This window comes from Erpetoichthys calabaricus, chromosome 8 (assembly GCF_900747795.2).
Source record: "Erpetoichthys calabaricus chromosome 8, fErpCal1.3, whole genome shotgun sequence".
NCBI lineage: Eukaryota > Metazoa > Chordata > Cladistia > Polypteriformes > Polypteridae > Erpetoichthys > Erpetoichthys calabaricus.
In genome coordinates this window covers 192,585,351-192,601,630 of record NC_041401.2, presented here as the reverse complement: position 1 = coordinate 192,601,630, position 16,280 = coordinate 192,585,351, and the positions used below count along the sequence as shown (strand labels likewise).

The 16,280-nt window shown below is 41.8% G+C and overlaps 1 protein-coding gene across 9 annotated transcripts in view; it reads right to left on the bottom strand.

The window, feature by feature from the left end:
• myo1b (myosin IB) overlaps nucleotides 1-16,280 on the bottom strand; it is a 248,800-nt gene that overhangs the window by 128,074 nt on the left and 104,446 nt on the right. For all 9 annotated transcript variants that reach the window (XM_051930300.1, XM_051930302.1, XM_051930301.1 and 6 more), the window contains exons 5-6: nucleotides 7,621-7,725; nucleotides 654-700 (exon numbers count right to left, since the gene is read on the bottom strand). In XM_051930300.1, coding sequence (XP_051786260.1) covers nucleotides 654-700; nucleotides 7,621-7,725 — 152 coding nt within the window. The remainder of the gene's footprint in view (nucleotides 1-653; nucleotides 701-7,620; nucleotides 7,726-16,280) is intronic.

Here is a 16,280-nt window from a genome sequence, read left to right as displayed (position 1 = left end):
GCGTTTCACTTTGACGCACTACTCTCGCTTTTAGAAAGGGTTTAGTTTACACTTTATCAAAAGAAAAAACAAAAAAACAACTGTTGGAGTCAAGTAAATGAAGGAATGAGTCCAGAAGAAATGTCAGGGAACTAACCGGGCCACCTAAGGTAGAAAAAATAAATAAATAAGTGCACAATGGCATCGAAACTGAGAAAAAAAACAGCTGTCCCGGCTGTGACAAACAGCTCAGCTGAGAGGGTCAGTCTGGGGAGCAACAAGCTCCGTCTTGCAGTTGACTTAGATATATAATGAGATGCCACGTTAGGGGGACATCATGGCATTTTAGGACTGGAACTGGAAGGGGCAGGGGATCAGTTGCTCTCACTGGGCATTTCTCGTCAGTGTGGAGGCAGAATGAGATGATATTGTTAGCGACAGTGCGACAAGGTTATCCTGGAGGTGCAACCCACTCATCTGAACAGCAGAGAGAAAATGAAAAGGCCAGTCTGTCTTTGGCCTTTCTGAACTGCCTTTCACGAGGAATAAAGATCTCATCATGTTGGCACATTGCACATCTGTGAAGACGTTAGGGGAAGCTTCAGACTCGCTTTTTTAACCAACATCAATCTCTCAGCAGCAGAACAATGGCGGGAATTACATGCAATACTTACAAATCGAGATGAGTTGTCATTCCTCACAGTCTTCGCATTGCCAAAAGCTGTGAAGGAAAGGAAACAAAAGAAATTAAAATCACAAGCATAAAATGAGGCTGATACTTAGCTTTACTTGTATAACATTGGAATGAAATGAATATTTACAGTCCAGAGCGGGTGATTAGCTTCATATGCACAAATGTAAAATACTCTGGGCACTAAACATGGTGAGGACCAATTCAAATATGGCCACACAGAAATATTTTAGGGGATTACAGAAAGAAAGAAAGAAAGAAAGAAAGAAAGAAAGAAAGAAAGAAAGAAAGAAAGAAAGAAAGAAAGAAAGAAAGAAAGAAAGAATCTCCAGCATGCTGCGTGAATAATGGGGTAATTGGTGAATTAGAAGTAGTGCAATGCATCATGGGAAGCACAGACTTACGGCAAAGTCCTCATTGAGATCTGAATTTACATGGCCAGCAAATGCTGGACCTCTGGATTTTTTTATTTTTGTACTGCACATGTTGTAGTTGAATTGGAAAATCTATTATTACCGTTAACCCACAGATTTGTACTGAGCCAACACAGACTGGAAAAGAAACTGATCTTTCTAAAACGGCCTAGACTCACCACACTGAGCCCGAAAACATCCCGTTACTTACCTCTCAGCTGGGCTAACTGCAAGTATGCAATTTATACTGCATGAAATATGGCACTCTTCAGTATAAGGTTTGTGAGTCCTTTAAGACATACTCAATGTAGTGAGAAGTCAAGCAAAATGACCCCCTTTTATTGGCTAAATATAAAGATTACAATATGCAGGCTTTCGAGGCAACTCGGGCCCCTTCTTCTTGTTAATACAGAAACTGGAGTTCCCCGTGTTTAGATATTAGACAGTAGGACAGATACAGCATTGGAAAACCTTTAAGAGAGATATCTTAAATGTAAAAAATTGTTTGCCTCTCTCAGACTATCCCAGAAAACCTGCCTACACATCCACATTGTATGGAAAAACTCATCAGAAACTTCAAAACACTCTGCTGGACAGTTATCTTATCCAAAGATCTTGACTATACATTGTTCTCCTCTCTTGCTAAATGAACCTCAGCCTGAAGAGGTCTATTAATTTTTTTTTTTTACAATTTGTCTGATTGATGTTCAGTGCCAAGTTCTGACACTTTTTTTCCCCACACTCTTCCATCCCACACGCTAAATCAAATCCGCTTGCCAGGTTAAACAGTTCATTTACATGTAACACACAACCCACACACACATTGCGGGGAGTCAGCATTTTTAGTTGTTTTAATTTATAGTGTTACTTTAACCAGACAAATGCTACCAGCTTCCAGCACATCCTGATGCCAGCACCTATGCGCAGCATCAGCTCAGGCCACGCTTGTGTAAGGTCCACTCCAGATGTGGTGATGGGTAGCTATGGTCACGGAGACATGGCAGATAATGAGAGCTCTGGGGAGCTCGTCACGACGATCCCAGCTGAATGCAGGAAGTGAGCCGGACTTTGGAGAGCGTCTTGTGCTGGCTAAGTGCTGGGAATTCATTCCCCTCGTCTACCCTACCTGAGGCCTCAACGCACATGGAGAAAACATAGGAGTTTTCAATAGATTAAGGGTGGGTTATACATAACGGAGTGAAACAACACTAAACTAAAAGTCAAATGACAAAGACATGCTGACCCTAACCATGTACAGGCCTCTGCAGAAATTGAGATTAATCTGACCAGACAATGTTTTTCAAGTCTTTAACTGTCCAGTTTGTGTCAGCCTGGGCAAACTGCAGCCTCTGCTTTCTGTTCTTGACTGACAGGAGTGGAACCCAGCATGGTGGTCTTCTTTTGTAGCTCACCCTCCTCAAGGTTCAACGTGTTGTGTATCCAGAGATGCCTTTCTGTTCCCCACGGTTGTAGAGAGTGGTCATCGGAGTGACCGCAGCCTCTCTATCAGCTCGGACCAGTCTGGCCATTACCAACAGAAACGCCACTCACTGGTTGTTTTTTTTGAGTATTCTGAGTGAACTCCACAGACTGTTGTGTGTTAAAAGCCCAAGAGATCTGCAGTTCCAGAAATACTGAATCCAGCCTGCCTGAAACCAATAATCAATGAGATGACACTTCTGGTGTGTGATGTGAACGAGAACAGAAGCACCCGACCTGCACCTGCATGGATAAGCAGGAGAGCCAAGTGATCTTTAATAATATGTATGTCCTGAAACCCCCATGGATGTCTGCCAAAGCTATACCTGGAGAAAGGTACCTGTTGAAAGGCCACAACATTAGGACAACATTATAGAGTATGGCAGATGGGGACGCAGACACGTTTGGGTAGGTCTAAAGGGCTGCAGGTTTTCTTGTCGCATTTGTTTTCCTTATCGTCACTTCTCTCTCCCTTGTGGGCATTTTCATTTTTGCTAACCCACCCCTTTTTTCTGTCCCTTGGCCTCCCTCGCCTCATTGTCAGTTGGAGTGGGTGACAGTCAGAGCGCCCCATCTTTATCCCAGCGTGGTGTGAAGTACAGACGTAATGTTTTGCTCCACCAGCAATATTAACAACTGAGTAAAACATTTTTCAACATAAACATTACAGCAAATCTATGCCAAGCGTGCCATGCCACGTTTAATTAGCACACACTGTTTTGTATTTGTTTGATCATTTGCATCTTTAATTAATACATACTTTGTGAAATAAACACACCTAAGCGTAATTAATGGCTGGCATCTCTGGTTACAGTGTTATCATCAACAATTTGCCACCCATGGCTCCCTGCGTGGGTGAGAAGTCACACTCTGTGATTAAACACTTCCAAGGGGAATTCAAGCAGACGTGTAACTGGTAAACAGTGGGCACCAACTGGCTGGTCTCCCTGCTGCAAAGTCGGCATCACCAACAGCTCAGTGCAATGTGCTGCCACCCCCTCGTATATGGCACCATTAGAAATCACAGCGGCACCATGAGTCAGCGGAAGAGTTGCTCGTATACTGAAGAAACATCTGACTAGAGGAACTAGAAGACACATTAGGAGAAAGCTCAAAGTTATGGGACTTTAATGTTATCGGCACGGCTCTGGCCTCATTCTGTCAGAAAGCATTTGAGCTTCTCACCCCCTCCTCAGCTTCCACCTCCGCGCCACAGTCGCTCAAGCATAGCCGTGCCATCCTTCTGAAAGGCAAGTTAGGTAATAAAAAAATAATTCAGTAAACTAAAAAAATTTAAATGAATAAATATTGTGCGGACGTGCGGGGCCTATAAAAAGTATTCACTCCCTTCTCGGACATTTTCCTATTTTCTTGTTACACAACACTGAATCCCAGTGGATTTAACCTTGCTTTTGATTAACTGTGATCAAAAAATTTGTGAATTTCCCCTTGAGGATTAATAAAGTATCTATCTATCTATCTATCTATCTATCTAACTAACTGAAAAAGATGTTTTAATGACAAAGTGAAAAAAGTCTTTGCAAAAGTCATTGGAATTATTAACAAATACAAAACACAAAATATGTACCTGCATAAGTATTTAAGTGCGTGGACCTCTGGAGATCCACTACACTAAGGAGCCAATCAGATTGCACACATCAGGTGACGTTTAGCAGCCTTTGCATTCACACTAGTGATGTTCTGCAACGCTCCCAGTCACTCGAGTCTTTCTGGACACGTCCATTTAAAGAGTATCCTGTGCGTCATTATTATAAAACATCATGACCTCTACTCTGTTATTATTTATGAAGTCAGATAGCTGCTCCCATAACCCAAACACTAAGGAGGTGGGCAGCATCGGTCCTGGAGGGCCACAGTGGCTGCAGGTTTCTCTTCCAAACCAGTTTTTTTTTTTTTTTTTTTTATATATATATAAGAAGCCACTTATTGGTGATGAAGCACATATTGCTCAAGTGACATTTTGATGCTTCATTTTAGTGGTCTTGCTTGTTAAGGATCCCGACCCTTAAAAGCTCACTTCAATCTTAAAGAGCTGCATTCTTACTAGCAATAAGATACAAAGGAGCCAGCGTTTCTCCATCTCACTTGCTTCCATTTACACCTGTGTGGGTTCATCATGCACACACTTAAGAAAAAAATGTGACAGACTAAAATTCATCTGTTTTAGGCTTTAAACCATTTGGATGATATCCTTGGAAAGGAAAAAATGTACGATACAAGAACTAACAAGCCATAAAGTTAAATAATGTCTAAGATTGGCAAGGATTGGTTTCTAATTAAGCAAATGGGGTGGAATGAAAACCTGCAGCTACTGTGGCCCTCTAGGACCGACATTGTCTATCCCCTGCCTTAAAGGAACACTCCACCCAAAAATTTTATTATACATACAGTGATCCCTCCTCGATCGCAGGGGTTGCATTCCAGAACCCCCCGCGAAAGGTGAAAATCCATGAAGTAGAAACCATATGTTTATATGGTTATTTTTATATTGTCATGCTTGGGTCACAGATTTGCACAGAAACACAGGAGGTTGTAGAGAGACAGGAACTTTATTCAAACACTGCAAACAAACATTTGTCTCTTTTTCAAAAGTTTAAACGTGCTCCATGACATGACAGAGATGACAGGTCTGTCTCACAATTAAAAGAATGCAAACATATCTTCCTCTTCAAAGAAGTGCATGTCAGGAGCAGAGAATGTCAGCGAGAGAGAGAGAGAGAGAGAGAGAAGCAAACAATCAGAAATCAATTGGTGCTTTTTGGGCTTTTAAGTATGCGAAGCACTGTGAGGGAAGCATGTCGCTTGACAAAGCAGCTGCAGGTAAGGGAGCAATGTGAAGGTAGTCTTTCAGCATTTTTTAGACGAGCGTCCGTATCCTCTAGGGGTGCGAACAGACCCCCTGCTCACACCCCCTCCGTCAGGAGCAGAGAATGTCAGAGCAAGAGAGAGAGAGAGAGAAAAGCAAACAATCAAAAATCAATAGGGTTGTTTGAGCTTTTAAGTATGCGAAGCACTGTGCGGGAAGCATATCGCGCAACAAAGTAACCACAAGTAAGCCCAGCAAGGAAAGGAGCAATGTGAAGGTAGTCTTTCAACATTTTTTGAGGAGCGGCCGTATCCTCTAGTGGTGCGAACAGCCCCCGTGCTCACAATATATTTGAGGAGTTTTATTTAATACGTAATATGTGCTCTGATTGGGTAGCTTCTCAGCCATCTGCTAATAGCGTCCCTTGTATGAAATCAGCTGGGCAAACCAACTGAGGAAGCATGTACCAGAAATTAAAAGACCCATTATCCACTGAAATCCACGAACCAGCGAAAAATCCGATATATATTTAAATATGCTTACATATAAAATCCACGATAGAGTGAAGCTGCGAAAGTCGAAGCGCAATATAGCGAGGGATTACTGTGTGTATAATATTATATATATATGGTTGAAATAGTTTAATGTCCTGCGGTGGGTTGGCACCTTGCCCAGGATTGGTTCCTGCCTTGTGCCCTGTGTTGGCTGGGATTGGCTCCAGCAGCCCCCCGTGACCCTGTGTTTGGATTCAGCGGGTTGGAAAATGGATGGATGGATAGTTTAATGTCAAATAATGCAAATTGCAGTAAACAATTTTCAACCATTTTATGATCTGCTTCTCGCAACTGAAAGAGGGCACCGTGGCGGATGTTAGTCAACTTGCTGACCAACCACAAGCGTTACCTGGTAGGTAACCACCAATACAATAAGATTGTGATTCAGACTATGAATGCCATGTGTATATATATATATATATATATATATATATATATATATATATATATATATATACACATACATATATATATATATTTTAATATTATTTACCTTATGTAGTTGGTAGTGGTGGTCTAGTAAAAATTTTAATCTGTTTTTGTTGAGAAATTAAATACTGAGTGCTCAAACTCAATGGAGTCAATAAGTGACCAATGCTATGCAGTGCTAAACAATTGTTTGGGGGGGAGTCCACAGTAAAAAACAAAATATTTTCACATAATTCGTGATGCATAATCCACATGTCTGATGTCTATTTGAGTGGCTAAAATGTGCAAAAGTGTGCCTTTTTTGCAAAAATATTAACAGTTACTACCAGTAAATGGCCACACTGAATGTAAACAAGGAAGACGGCATTCCCACAATGCTGTGCATTTGAATTGATGATTTGTCTCTCCCCTTCATTCATTGGTGAATAAAAAAACGGTCTTTCAACCAAATGAACAGCATTGTGGGAAGGGCATCTTATTTTGTGTATTATATTTAGAATTAAATTAGACCACTTTGCAGGGATCTGTTTTCAGTTCAACATTAAAGAGTTTTTTTTTTCCTGTTGATCAGTGTCAAAAAACACAAATTAAATTGACCACACACAGATACAGTACACAGAGAGAGACATCAATAGATAAATGAGTAAACAAATAAAGTGAAAGACACTATAAAACATACATAGAGTGGAAGGCACTATATAATACAGAGCCCGATCTTCAGTAAAGTTGTACTTTTAACTTTGGTGACAAAGTGCAGCTCTCTCTCTCTATATTTATTATATATGTAGTACTAGGGTGTTGTACCGTGTTAGCCATTATGAATGTAGAGAAAAGCCAAGCAAAATGACACCTTTTATTGGCTAACTAGAAAGATTACAATATGCATATTGTAATCTTTCTAGTTAGCCAATAAAAGGTGTCATTTTGCTTGGCTTTTCTCTATATTTATTATATATATATTATATATATATATATATATATATATATTATATATATATATATATATATACACACACACACACACACACATCTATGTATATACATGCATATAGTGTATGTATGTATATGTACTGTGTATATCGATATGTATATATACAGTATTTACACACACACACACACACACACACACACACACACACACACACACACACACACACACACACATACATACATATAGATAGACACACACTATGGCTTTCTAGGTTTGTAACTGAAGTACTAAGATACATTTTCTACTGCTCTGCTTACCCTCGAGCACCGGGTTTGACTGCAGCAGCTGTTCCTTGACTTGATTCACTTCTGCTCCTTTTCCACACACAGCAGCGACGTATGACATGACCAGCTTGCTAGCCTCTGTAAGAGATAAAGAACATGCACACTGATTATTACCATGCAACTATAAACACAAATTCTTTTTGGATCTTCCTCACTTTTTGCCAGCTATGTTCATTTTTGTGATCCCCGCTGTATTTCTTAAATTAACTTCTTGTGAATGACTCTTGTAGTGCCACCCCTCTCTCACAATGGGCACTACACAAACCTGCAGGGTTCTATTAGCTGATTGATTCAACTGCTCAAACAGACGTGATGCCGCGTCACCAAGTGCTATTGCTAACTGTGAGGATTTATTAAAGAGTTCGTCAGGAGTTTGCACAGCAATTCAGCTCAGTGTGTGATGGAGCCTTTGGGATTCTTCATTGATAATTTTTAGGCATTTATCAATTCAATAAAACAAGTGTCACTTGGAAACACGGCCGAGTTTCTTTTCATTTGAACTTGCTGTATATATCCATATATTCAGGTGTTCAGCTCTCAGTGCTACTAACAAATATAATCAGGCTCCTGTTCATATTTAACCTTTTATATATCCGCAAGTAACCATTCTACACAGTAGATCATGCATACATTTTCAAATTTCTTTATTGCAAATATGTATATGCCATATTTTAGATGGATAGACAGAAGATTTTGTCCTCAGGTGAAATTTGGCTTTTTATAGAAGCTCTTTAAATAAACACAAATAGAGAAATACATAAATATACACACATGCACAGTATAGTCTGAACACACATTAAAAATGACAAAAAAAGAAGGAAAATATAAAAAGAAAGAAAACTCCTGACTTGGCAGTTACATATAAAAGAGCCTCAGTCGTGTTTCTTGACACACTTCTGCTGATTTGTTGGCCTCAGGTGTTGATGTGTCAGGCAGGATGTGTGGCATTGTTCATGATGGCACTCAGTTTTGTTTTAATTTTCTCCTCCTCTATGACTTTCAGGGGGTCCAGAGTGTGTCCCTTAACCTGTCCTTTTAGTTAGCTTGATGGATTTGGTGTTCCTCTCTTGAAGTGATGTTACCAGCCCAGCACACCACATTGGCCTTCACAGAGTTGAAGATGTGAAGGAAGTCACCTCCCATGTTAAAAGGACCCCAGTCTCCTGCTCTGCCCTTTCTCATTTGTGTTATAAGACAAGTCCAACCTGTCATTGAGTATGTACACGAGTGTACCACCTCCATATCCTCTCCCTGAACAGTGACCGGACGCAGAGGCTCTTTGGTGTGGTGAAAGTCTATTTCCAGTTTGTTGGTTAAGTTGCTGACGATTCCTAATGGTCTCCATCATCTCAACCCCCCTTATCAATTCACCGCATAAGTGCATCACCATCTGAGAATGTCTGCAAGTGACATGACCTGCTGTTATATTTATAATCTGAGGAGTACAGAGTGAAGAGAAAAGCAGACAGGCCTGTTCCTTGTGGTGATCCAGTGTTGTTCACACAGTGATTGAGCCTCACAAACTGCAGTCTGCCCAACAGATAGTCGGTTATCCAGGACACCACAGGCTCATCCACTTGCATATCTCAGAGTTTACTCCTTAACAGGGATGACTGGATGATACCGAAGTCACTAGAGAAATAAAAAAAAAAAAAACAGAATCCTAACAGCGTGGCCAGCTTTGTCCAAGTGTGAAGAAGCCTGATCTTTGCCCAACAGGCAAACTGCAGTGTTTCCAGGTGGTCTACAACTAGAGGACCTATATAGTCCAGGTCCAGGCTCACCAAGGTCTTCATGAGTTGAGACATACAGTAAGTTACACTGGTCTGTAGTCCTTAGGTGAGCTTTTGTACCTTATCAAAGGAATGAATCCACCAAAAACGGGGTCAGGTGTCTGCCAAGCTGGCCTCATTTCCCCTGCACTTTGCAGCTCATCACAGCAGACGTTGTGCATCAGTGCCAGCTGTGATGGTTTATATTAAGAGTTTCCCTTCTGGAGTTTCAGTCCAGCAAAATGGCTTGCACTGAAGCATCAGGTTTACAGTCATCCCTTACCTATCGCGGGGGTTACGTTCCAGAGCCCCCCGCGATAGGTGAAAATCCGCAAAGTAGCGACCTTATATTTATTTTACTATTTATATATATTTTAAGGCTTTATAAACCCTTCCCACACTCTTATAAACCTTACCACTTTATTACGTCCACTTACAACTCATTTTGCACCCTGGTTAAAGGACGCTGCGGCCATAGATCTTATATTCTTTTCCATTTTAAATAAAACATATCCAAACCTTTTACCTTTTCAGCAATCGTTAGCATCTTCCGTTGGCGCTTGGGCACGGCCCCTGAAGCAGTAGCAGGAGCAGATCGTTTTAGAGCCATAACAAAGGGCTTGACTATGCACAAAGATAAACACAAAAGTTAACTCTTTACACAGCGAAACATGTCGATGCTGAATGAGCGAGACGAGCCTTCGACGGTTAACGCAGCGGAATTGAATTCGGCGCACCGTCACTGAGCCAATCAGCACACAGGAACTTAACTGCGTGCTCTGATTGGGTAGCTTCTCAGTCATCCGCCAATAGTGTCCCGTGTATGAAATCAACTGGGCAAACCAACTGAGGAAGCATGTACCAGAAATAAAAAGACCCATTGTCCGCAGAAACTAGATATGCTTACATATAAAATCCGCGATACAGTGAAGCTGCGAAAGTCGAAGTGCGATATAGCGAGGGATTACTGTATTCCTTATTAAAACTTCAACACAACAAGTGACACGATGATACATTTTTGGGTTTCATCACAGCTAACCTTCTACAAGCCTGCATTTAGCAGTTCATCTTTCTATGCGGTGCCCACTAACATATTCGTGTTTCTTCACAGCTAACCTTATACATCACTGCATTTTAGCAGTTCATCAGATGACACAAACATCTGTGGTGGCCATCTTTAGTGGTAAGCTTAGAGTATGTATCCCTCCATTTATCAATTCAAAACCAGAAGAATCCACAATGCAAATACTGTCAAGTTTCATCTAAGCTCTCCTTCTACTTTTCTGCGTTTACCACCTCAACGTAGCAGAAGGTACAAGCAAAAAGGTCTCAGTTTCTTCCTGCCTAACCATACTGATGGCACACACTCACCCAACATTCATACACATGGCCTCTTCCGATTTAACTGTCCAGACTTGTTTTCATCCATCCCTCCCTCCATTATTGCAGGTGGGGTTGTGAGGTTGCACGTCTTTCATTTACAAGATGACAAGAAAATCTGAGAATATTCTTGATAACTGATTGATATGCTGTGTGTTATCGAGTCGGAACAGACCAATCGCCCAGTTTAAAGTTCAATTAAACGGGAAAAAAAAAAAAAAAAGACAGACCCCGAGCGGACACTCAGATCCGTGCTAGGATTCCAGTTTTTATCGCAGTAGCTGACAAGTTGCACAGAGCGAGGATCGTAATTAAGCCATCAACAAATATTTATGAGCCTTGTTCATATGTATTGGCAGTAGTCAACCGATATTTAGCAGCCCGTGAATTTCTTGTTTTCTTCAGTGTTTGCTGGAACAGCAGTTACCACAGAAGCATCAAGATGGCGTAGGAAAATGATCAGAAGTGAATTTGGGGTTGCCGTACTCTAACTTAGATGCAATTTTGTAGCTCTGTGGGAAGCAGCTAAGTAGAAAGGCACATTCCAAACACAGAAGGGAAAAAAAAAATCTGTAGCCGAAGCAACAAAGGTTAGCCAAAAGGAATTAAATCTGTCAAGTTGAAAGACCATCCGAGGGAAGAGAGCCTTTTTCTTTTACGACACTGACAGCTAAGCCTTGGAATCCAGCTGAGTGCATGCAGCCATGTTTCTAAGGGCCTGGGATAATAATGACTTAAGGTTAGCAGATCTAGTTGAGGGAAACCCTCTTCTCTTCTGGCACTTCCAAGCACATTTGCATCAAATGGGAGTTTTCTTCACCCAGAGGCAACTGCAACCATGATTCCAGACTTTATAAAACTGTTTAACATGACTACTTTCATAAGAAAAAGAACCCAAGGTGGTTCATCTTTTATCAGGATGGCTTTGTCATATCCCTGGTTTCTAGGCTTTAGAGCATTAGATCAATTTGGATGAGGACAAGTCATTCAGCCCAACTAGCTTGTCCATTTCTGCTCTCCAAAATAACATCATGTTGAGATCTGAAGGTCCACAAAGACCTACTACTCTATTTCATATTCGCCAGTTTGGACACCGATGCCACCCACACGGTATATGCCATCGCTCTCGCCTCTAAACCATACGGTCTGAAGATCAACCCAGACAATACCAAAATCTTAACTACAGATGGATTGCTGTGGGATATTTACCTAGAGGGGATCCAAATAGAAAATGTGCAAGAGGTTTGATTGTCCAAGAAAAAAAGGATTACGTCTACAACCAAAATGCTCAGTAGAATCGGCCAAGAGACAGCAGCATTCGCTTTGTTAAAGTCGTACCTTTGGAAAAAGGCAAACATCTCCAAGACCACAATCCACCTTTACGGGTCGTTGACCCTACCAGTCCTTCTATATGAATCTGAAACGTGGACTATGCTCCAGTCTGAGCAGGATCAACTCAGTCTTTCAAATGTGTTGCCTACGTCAGATACTGGGCGTCACTTTCCAAGATCAACTTCAAAACGAGACCATACTGAAGAGGTGCGCTAGTCAACCGACAGTGGAGGTGGAGATGCAATGGAGGAGACTATGCTGCCAAACGGACTAGAACCAGATGCCATACAAATTTCTATGGCAAAAACGACCACAGAATTGGAAGGTGCAAAAAGCCACACCACAAAAGACCTGGATGAAACAAATCGAGGAGGATTTGAGGAACCGTCAACTTAGCCGCCAAGACACCAAAGCCACTGCCCAGCATGGAGAAAACACCAACAGTAGTGTATGGTCTAAGGAGGAAACCCTGCCCTGTCACCAGCTTTGGGGGAAGGGGGTTTAGGAAAGACGACGACTCTCTACCACATTGCTTGGTAATTCATTCTGTGTCCTTGCGGTTCACTGTGTGAAGAAAAACCTAATATTTGCCCTTGAAAAGTTCCTACCATGTCCACATGTTCTTTTTAAAGAATTTAGATAAAACTAACTGCTGGGATCCACTGGACTAAACACTTCAATTGTCACTTCTTAAGCTCTGTCTGCTTACACTGAAGGTTCAACTCGTTCAATATGTCCTCCTTATTCTCTTTCCCTGGTCCAGAATCAGTCAGGATGCTCTACTCTGGTCTTCCTCTAATGCCGTTATGTCTTTTTCTGTAGCCTGGAGACTAAAACTCTAGGTGAGCCCTCACCAGGGTGTTGTATGAGTTTCCACGACTTTGTATTCCACATAAAAGGAGATTAAGAGGTGATATTATTGATGTGTTTAAAATTATGAAAGGAATTAGCACAGTGGATCCTTGCTGTTACTTTAAAATGACCTTCACAAGAACATAGGGAAACAGCTGGAAACTTGTTTAAGGGTAAATTTCCCCTTAACATTAGGAAGTTTTTCCATAAGGCACTGTCCCACCACAGGAATTTTGTTTCCAGGAACCAGTGAGTTCTTGTATGTTTTAGGGGCCGAACTACTTGTGGTCCCATCACACAACAGGAACTATAACCTTTATGCAAAATATGTGATGTGCAGGGAAGAGTGATCAGATGTGAGGTGTTGCGCAATCATATCATCATAGGGAGGAGCCCGTCTGCACTTCAAGGAGGAGGCAAGCTACAGTAAGACGGTGGGGTTTTGTAGTTCTCCGCCATTTGCTTCAGATCCGTTTTAGAACCGATACTGAGGTCCAGAAGTCCACATGACCGCCATCATCAAGTTCTTCCATGTGAACCCTGAATACCATGAGGACTGATTGCAAGGTCATTGATAGAATGCCTAGAGGGGGCTGGGTGGTCTCGTGGCCTCGGACCCCCTGCAAATTTTTTTTTTTTCTCCAGCTGTCTATATTAATTAGTGTTCCCAAATTTTATTTTCTTATTTGTCTTTTTTCTCTTTCTTCATCATGTAAAGCACTTTCAGCTCCATCATGTGTATGAAAATGTCCTATAGAAATAAAGGCTGTTGTTGTTGAAAGCTAGTTATCAAACCTGGGCCAAAATTTTTGTACCGAACCACCACCACAGGGCTCCAGATGTGACCTCACTGAAAATAATGTCCCTTGATTTATATTCACCAGGTTTTACAATATAAACTTTATAACATTTTATTTGGCTTTTTTTGAATTGCTTCTGGGCATTGCTTAGATGATGAAAACATTGTGTCGACATAATCCCCTAAATCCTTCTCACAGGTTGCTTCCTGAAGGACCATGTCCCTGATCTTGTTGCAGATTTCTCACTGAGAACAATGTACATGCAGGGCTTCAGCCTTCTAATATGGCACAGCAGTGGACCAGTTATGAGAAGTGTTCTGACCTCACTGTGCCTACGCCGCTGTAGTCAAGGCCACAGCTAAAGGCTGAGTGGGCGAAAGGTGCTCTTAGTGACAAAAAGCTGGTCTTGGTCACCATAAAGAGGGTAATGAGATCTGCTCCTTTATATTCTGATTGTCTTTAAGTGGCACTCACGTCTCCGGTTACTTTAAAACACTGACGTCAGACAGGCAATTATTTGAATCAGGCCACAGAACAGAAAAGAGCTTATTTTTTCTCCCCACTGGCCACAGTCAAGCGTTATATGTCATCTTAAGTTCAGTAGGATGGATAGAGAGTACAAGGTGACAATTGTGTGAGGAGTGGTAGCAGGTATAGTAGAGTTTGGCGTGGTCCAGTTTAAAGGGACACAGTAACATTATCAGTCCCCCACATTTGAAAAAGGTACCCCCCCCAAGGTTAAAGGGATGCTCCATTAGCACTCCGAGTCTCGGGATCTGGTTATAATTATGAACTGTTCTGGAATGTTATTAAAATGAAGACTTTTTATGACCATATAGTGACTTTGTGTTTCAAGACCTTAAACAGATACTCCACCCAAAAATGATATTTTTATATGTCACTTACCCTAAGTGTTTTGTAGTGAAGGTCGGGAAAACATTTTAATGTCATGTCTTCAGGGAGGACAGACAATAAATTTCTGATAGTATAGCCGTCTACAGTGACCAACACTGGACCACAGCAAACAACATCAAAAATGTCAATGAAAAAAAATCTCTCATTCCTCGAGTCACATAATCCACATGTCAAAGTCATCCAGTCATAACCTCACAAGGATGCATGGATTTTTTGGGGTAAATTATTAAATAAATACTACTAGAAAATGAAAGTGGTCCCCAAATAGAAAATCTAATCACACAGGATTGGGCTCTGAGAGACCTTTACATTGTCGTAAGCCTTTTTACTCACAAGTGGATTCTGTCAAGCCACTCTACCATAAAAGGCTGATTGTTGGAGTGCTGCTGAGGCAGGTTCTACCATCTCAGCAGAGGACTTCTGAAGCTCTGTTAAGAGTCACCTCCCTATCAAGGCCATTCCCGCTCACTTACTCAGTTTGGCGGGATGACCAACTCTAGGAAGACTCCTGCCTGGTGGTTCCAAACTCCTTCTGTTTCACAATTCTTGAGGCCACTGTGATCATGGTAATACTCAGAGCTTTAGGAATGCTTTGATCCACTTGCCCTTGTCTATACCTCACCACAATTTGTCTTGGTGGTCTACAGAGAGTTTCTTAGTCTTCATGGTTTGTTTTTTTTTTTTTGTCCTGACGTGCAGTGCTAATTGTGGGATCTTATATACCCAGGTCCATGTGTGCCTTTCAAAACGACGCCCAATCAATTCAGTTTGCCACAGGTGGGCTTCAGTCCAGTTCTAGAAACCTCTCAAGAAGAATTAATGCACACAGGATGGACCAGAGCAAAATTTGGAATAGCAGTCTGAATACTTCTTTGGAGGAGAGATTTCAGTTTTTGATTTTTAATAAATTTGCAAACCTTTCCTAAGATGCTTTTATTTTGTCATGATGGGTTATTGGGAATTGCGTCTCGGGAACTGCAGGTCTGACATTGTGGTCAGCAGCACAGGAGCGCCGCAGTGGACTGTACTTTCTCTGGTCCTGTTCAGCCTATATACATCGGACTTCCAATACAACTCGGAGTCCTGCCACGTGCAAAAGTTCGCTGATGACACTGCTATCGTGGGCTGCATCAGGTGTGGGCAGGAGGAGGAGTATAGGAACCTCATCAAGGACTTTGTTAAATGGTGCGACTCAAACCACCTACACCTGAACACCAGCAGAACCAAGGAGCTGGTGGTGGATTTTAGGAGGACCAGACCCCTCATGGACCCTGTGATCATCAGAGGTGACTGTGTGCAGAGGGTGCAGACCTATAAATACCTGGGAGTGCAGCTGGATGATAAACTGGACTGGACTGCCAATACTGATGCTCTGTGTAAGAGAGGACAGAGCCGACTATACTTCCTTAGAAGGCTGGCGTCCTTCAACATCTGCAATAAGATGCTGCAGATGTTCTATCAGACGGTTGTGGCGAGCGCCCTCTTCTACGCGGTGGTGTGCTGGGGAGGCAGCATAAAGAAGAGGGACGCCTCACACCTGGACAGACTGGTGAGGAAGGCAGGCTCTATTGTTGGCACGGAG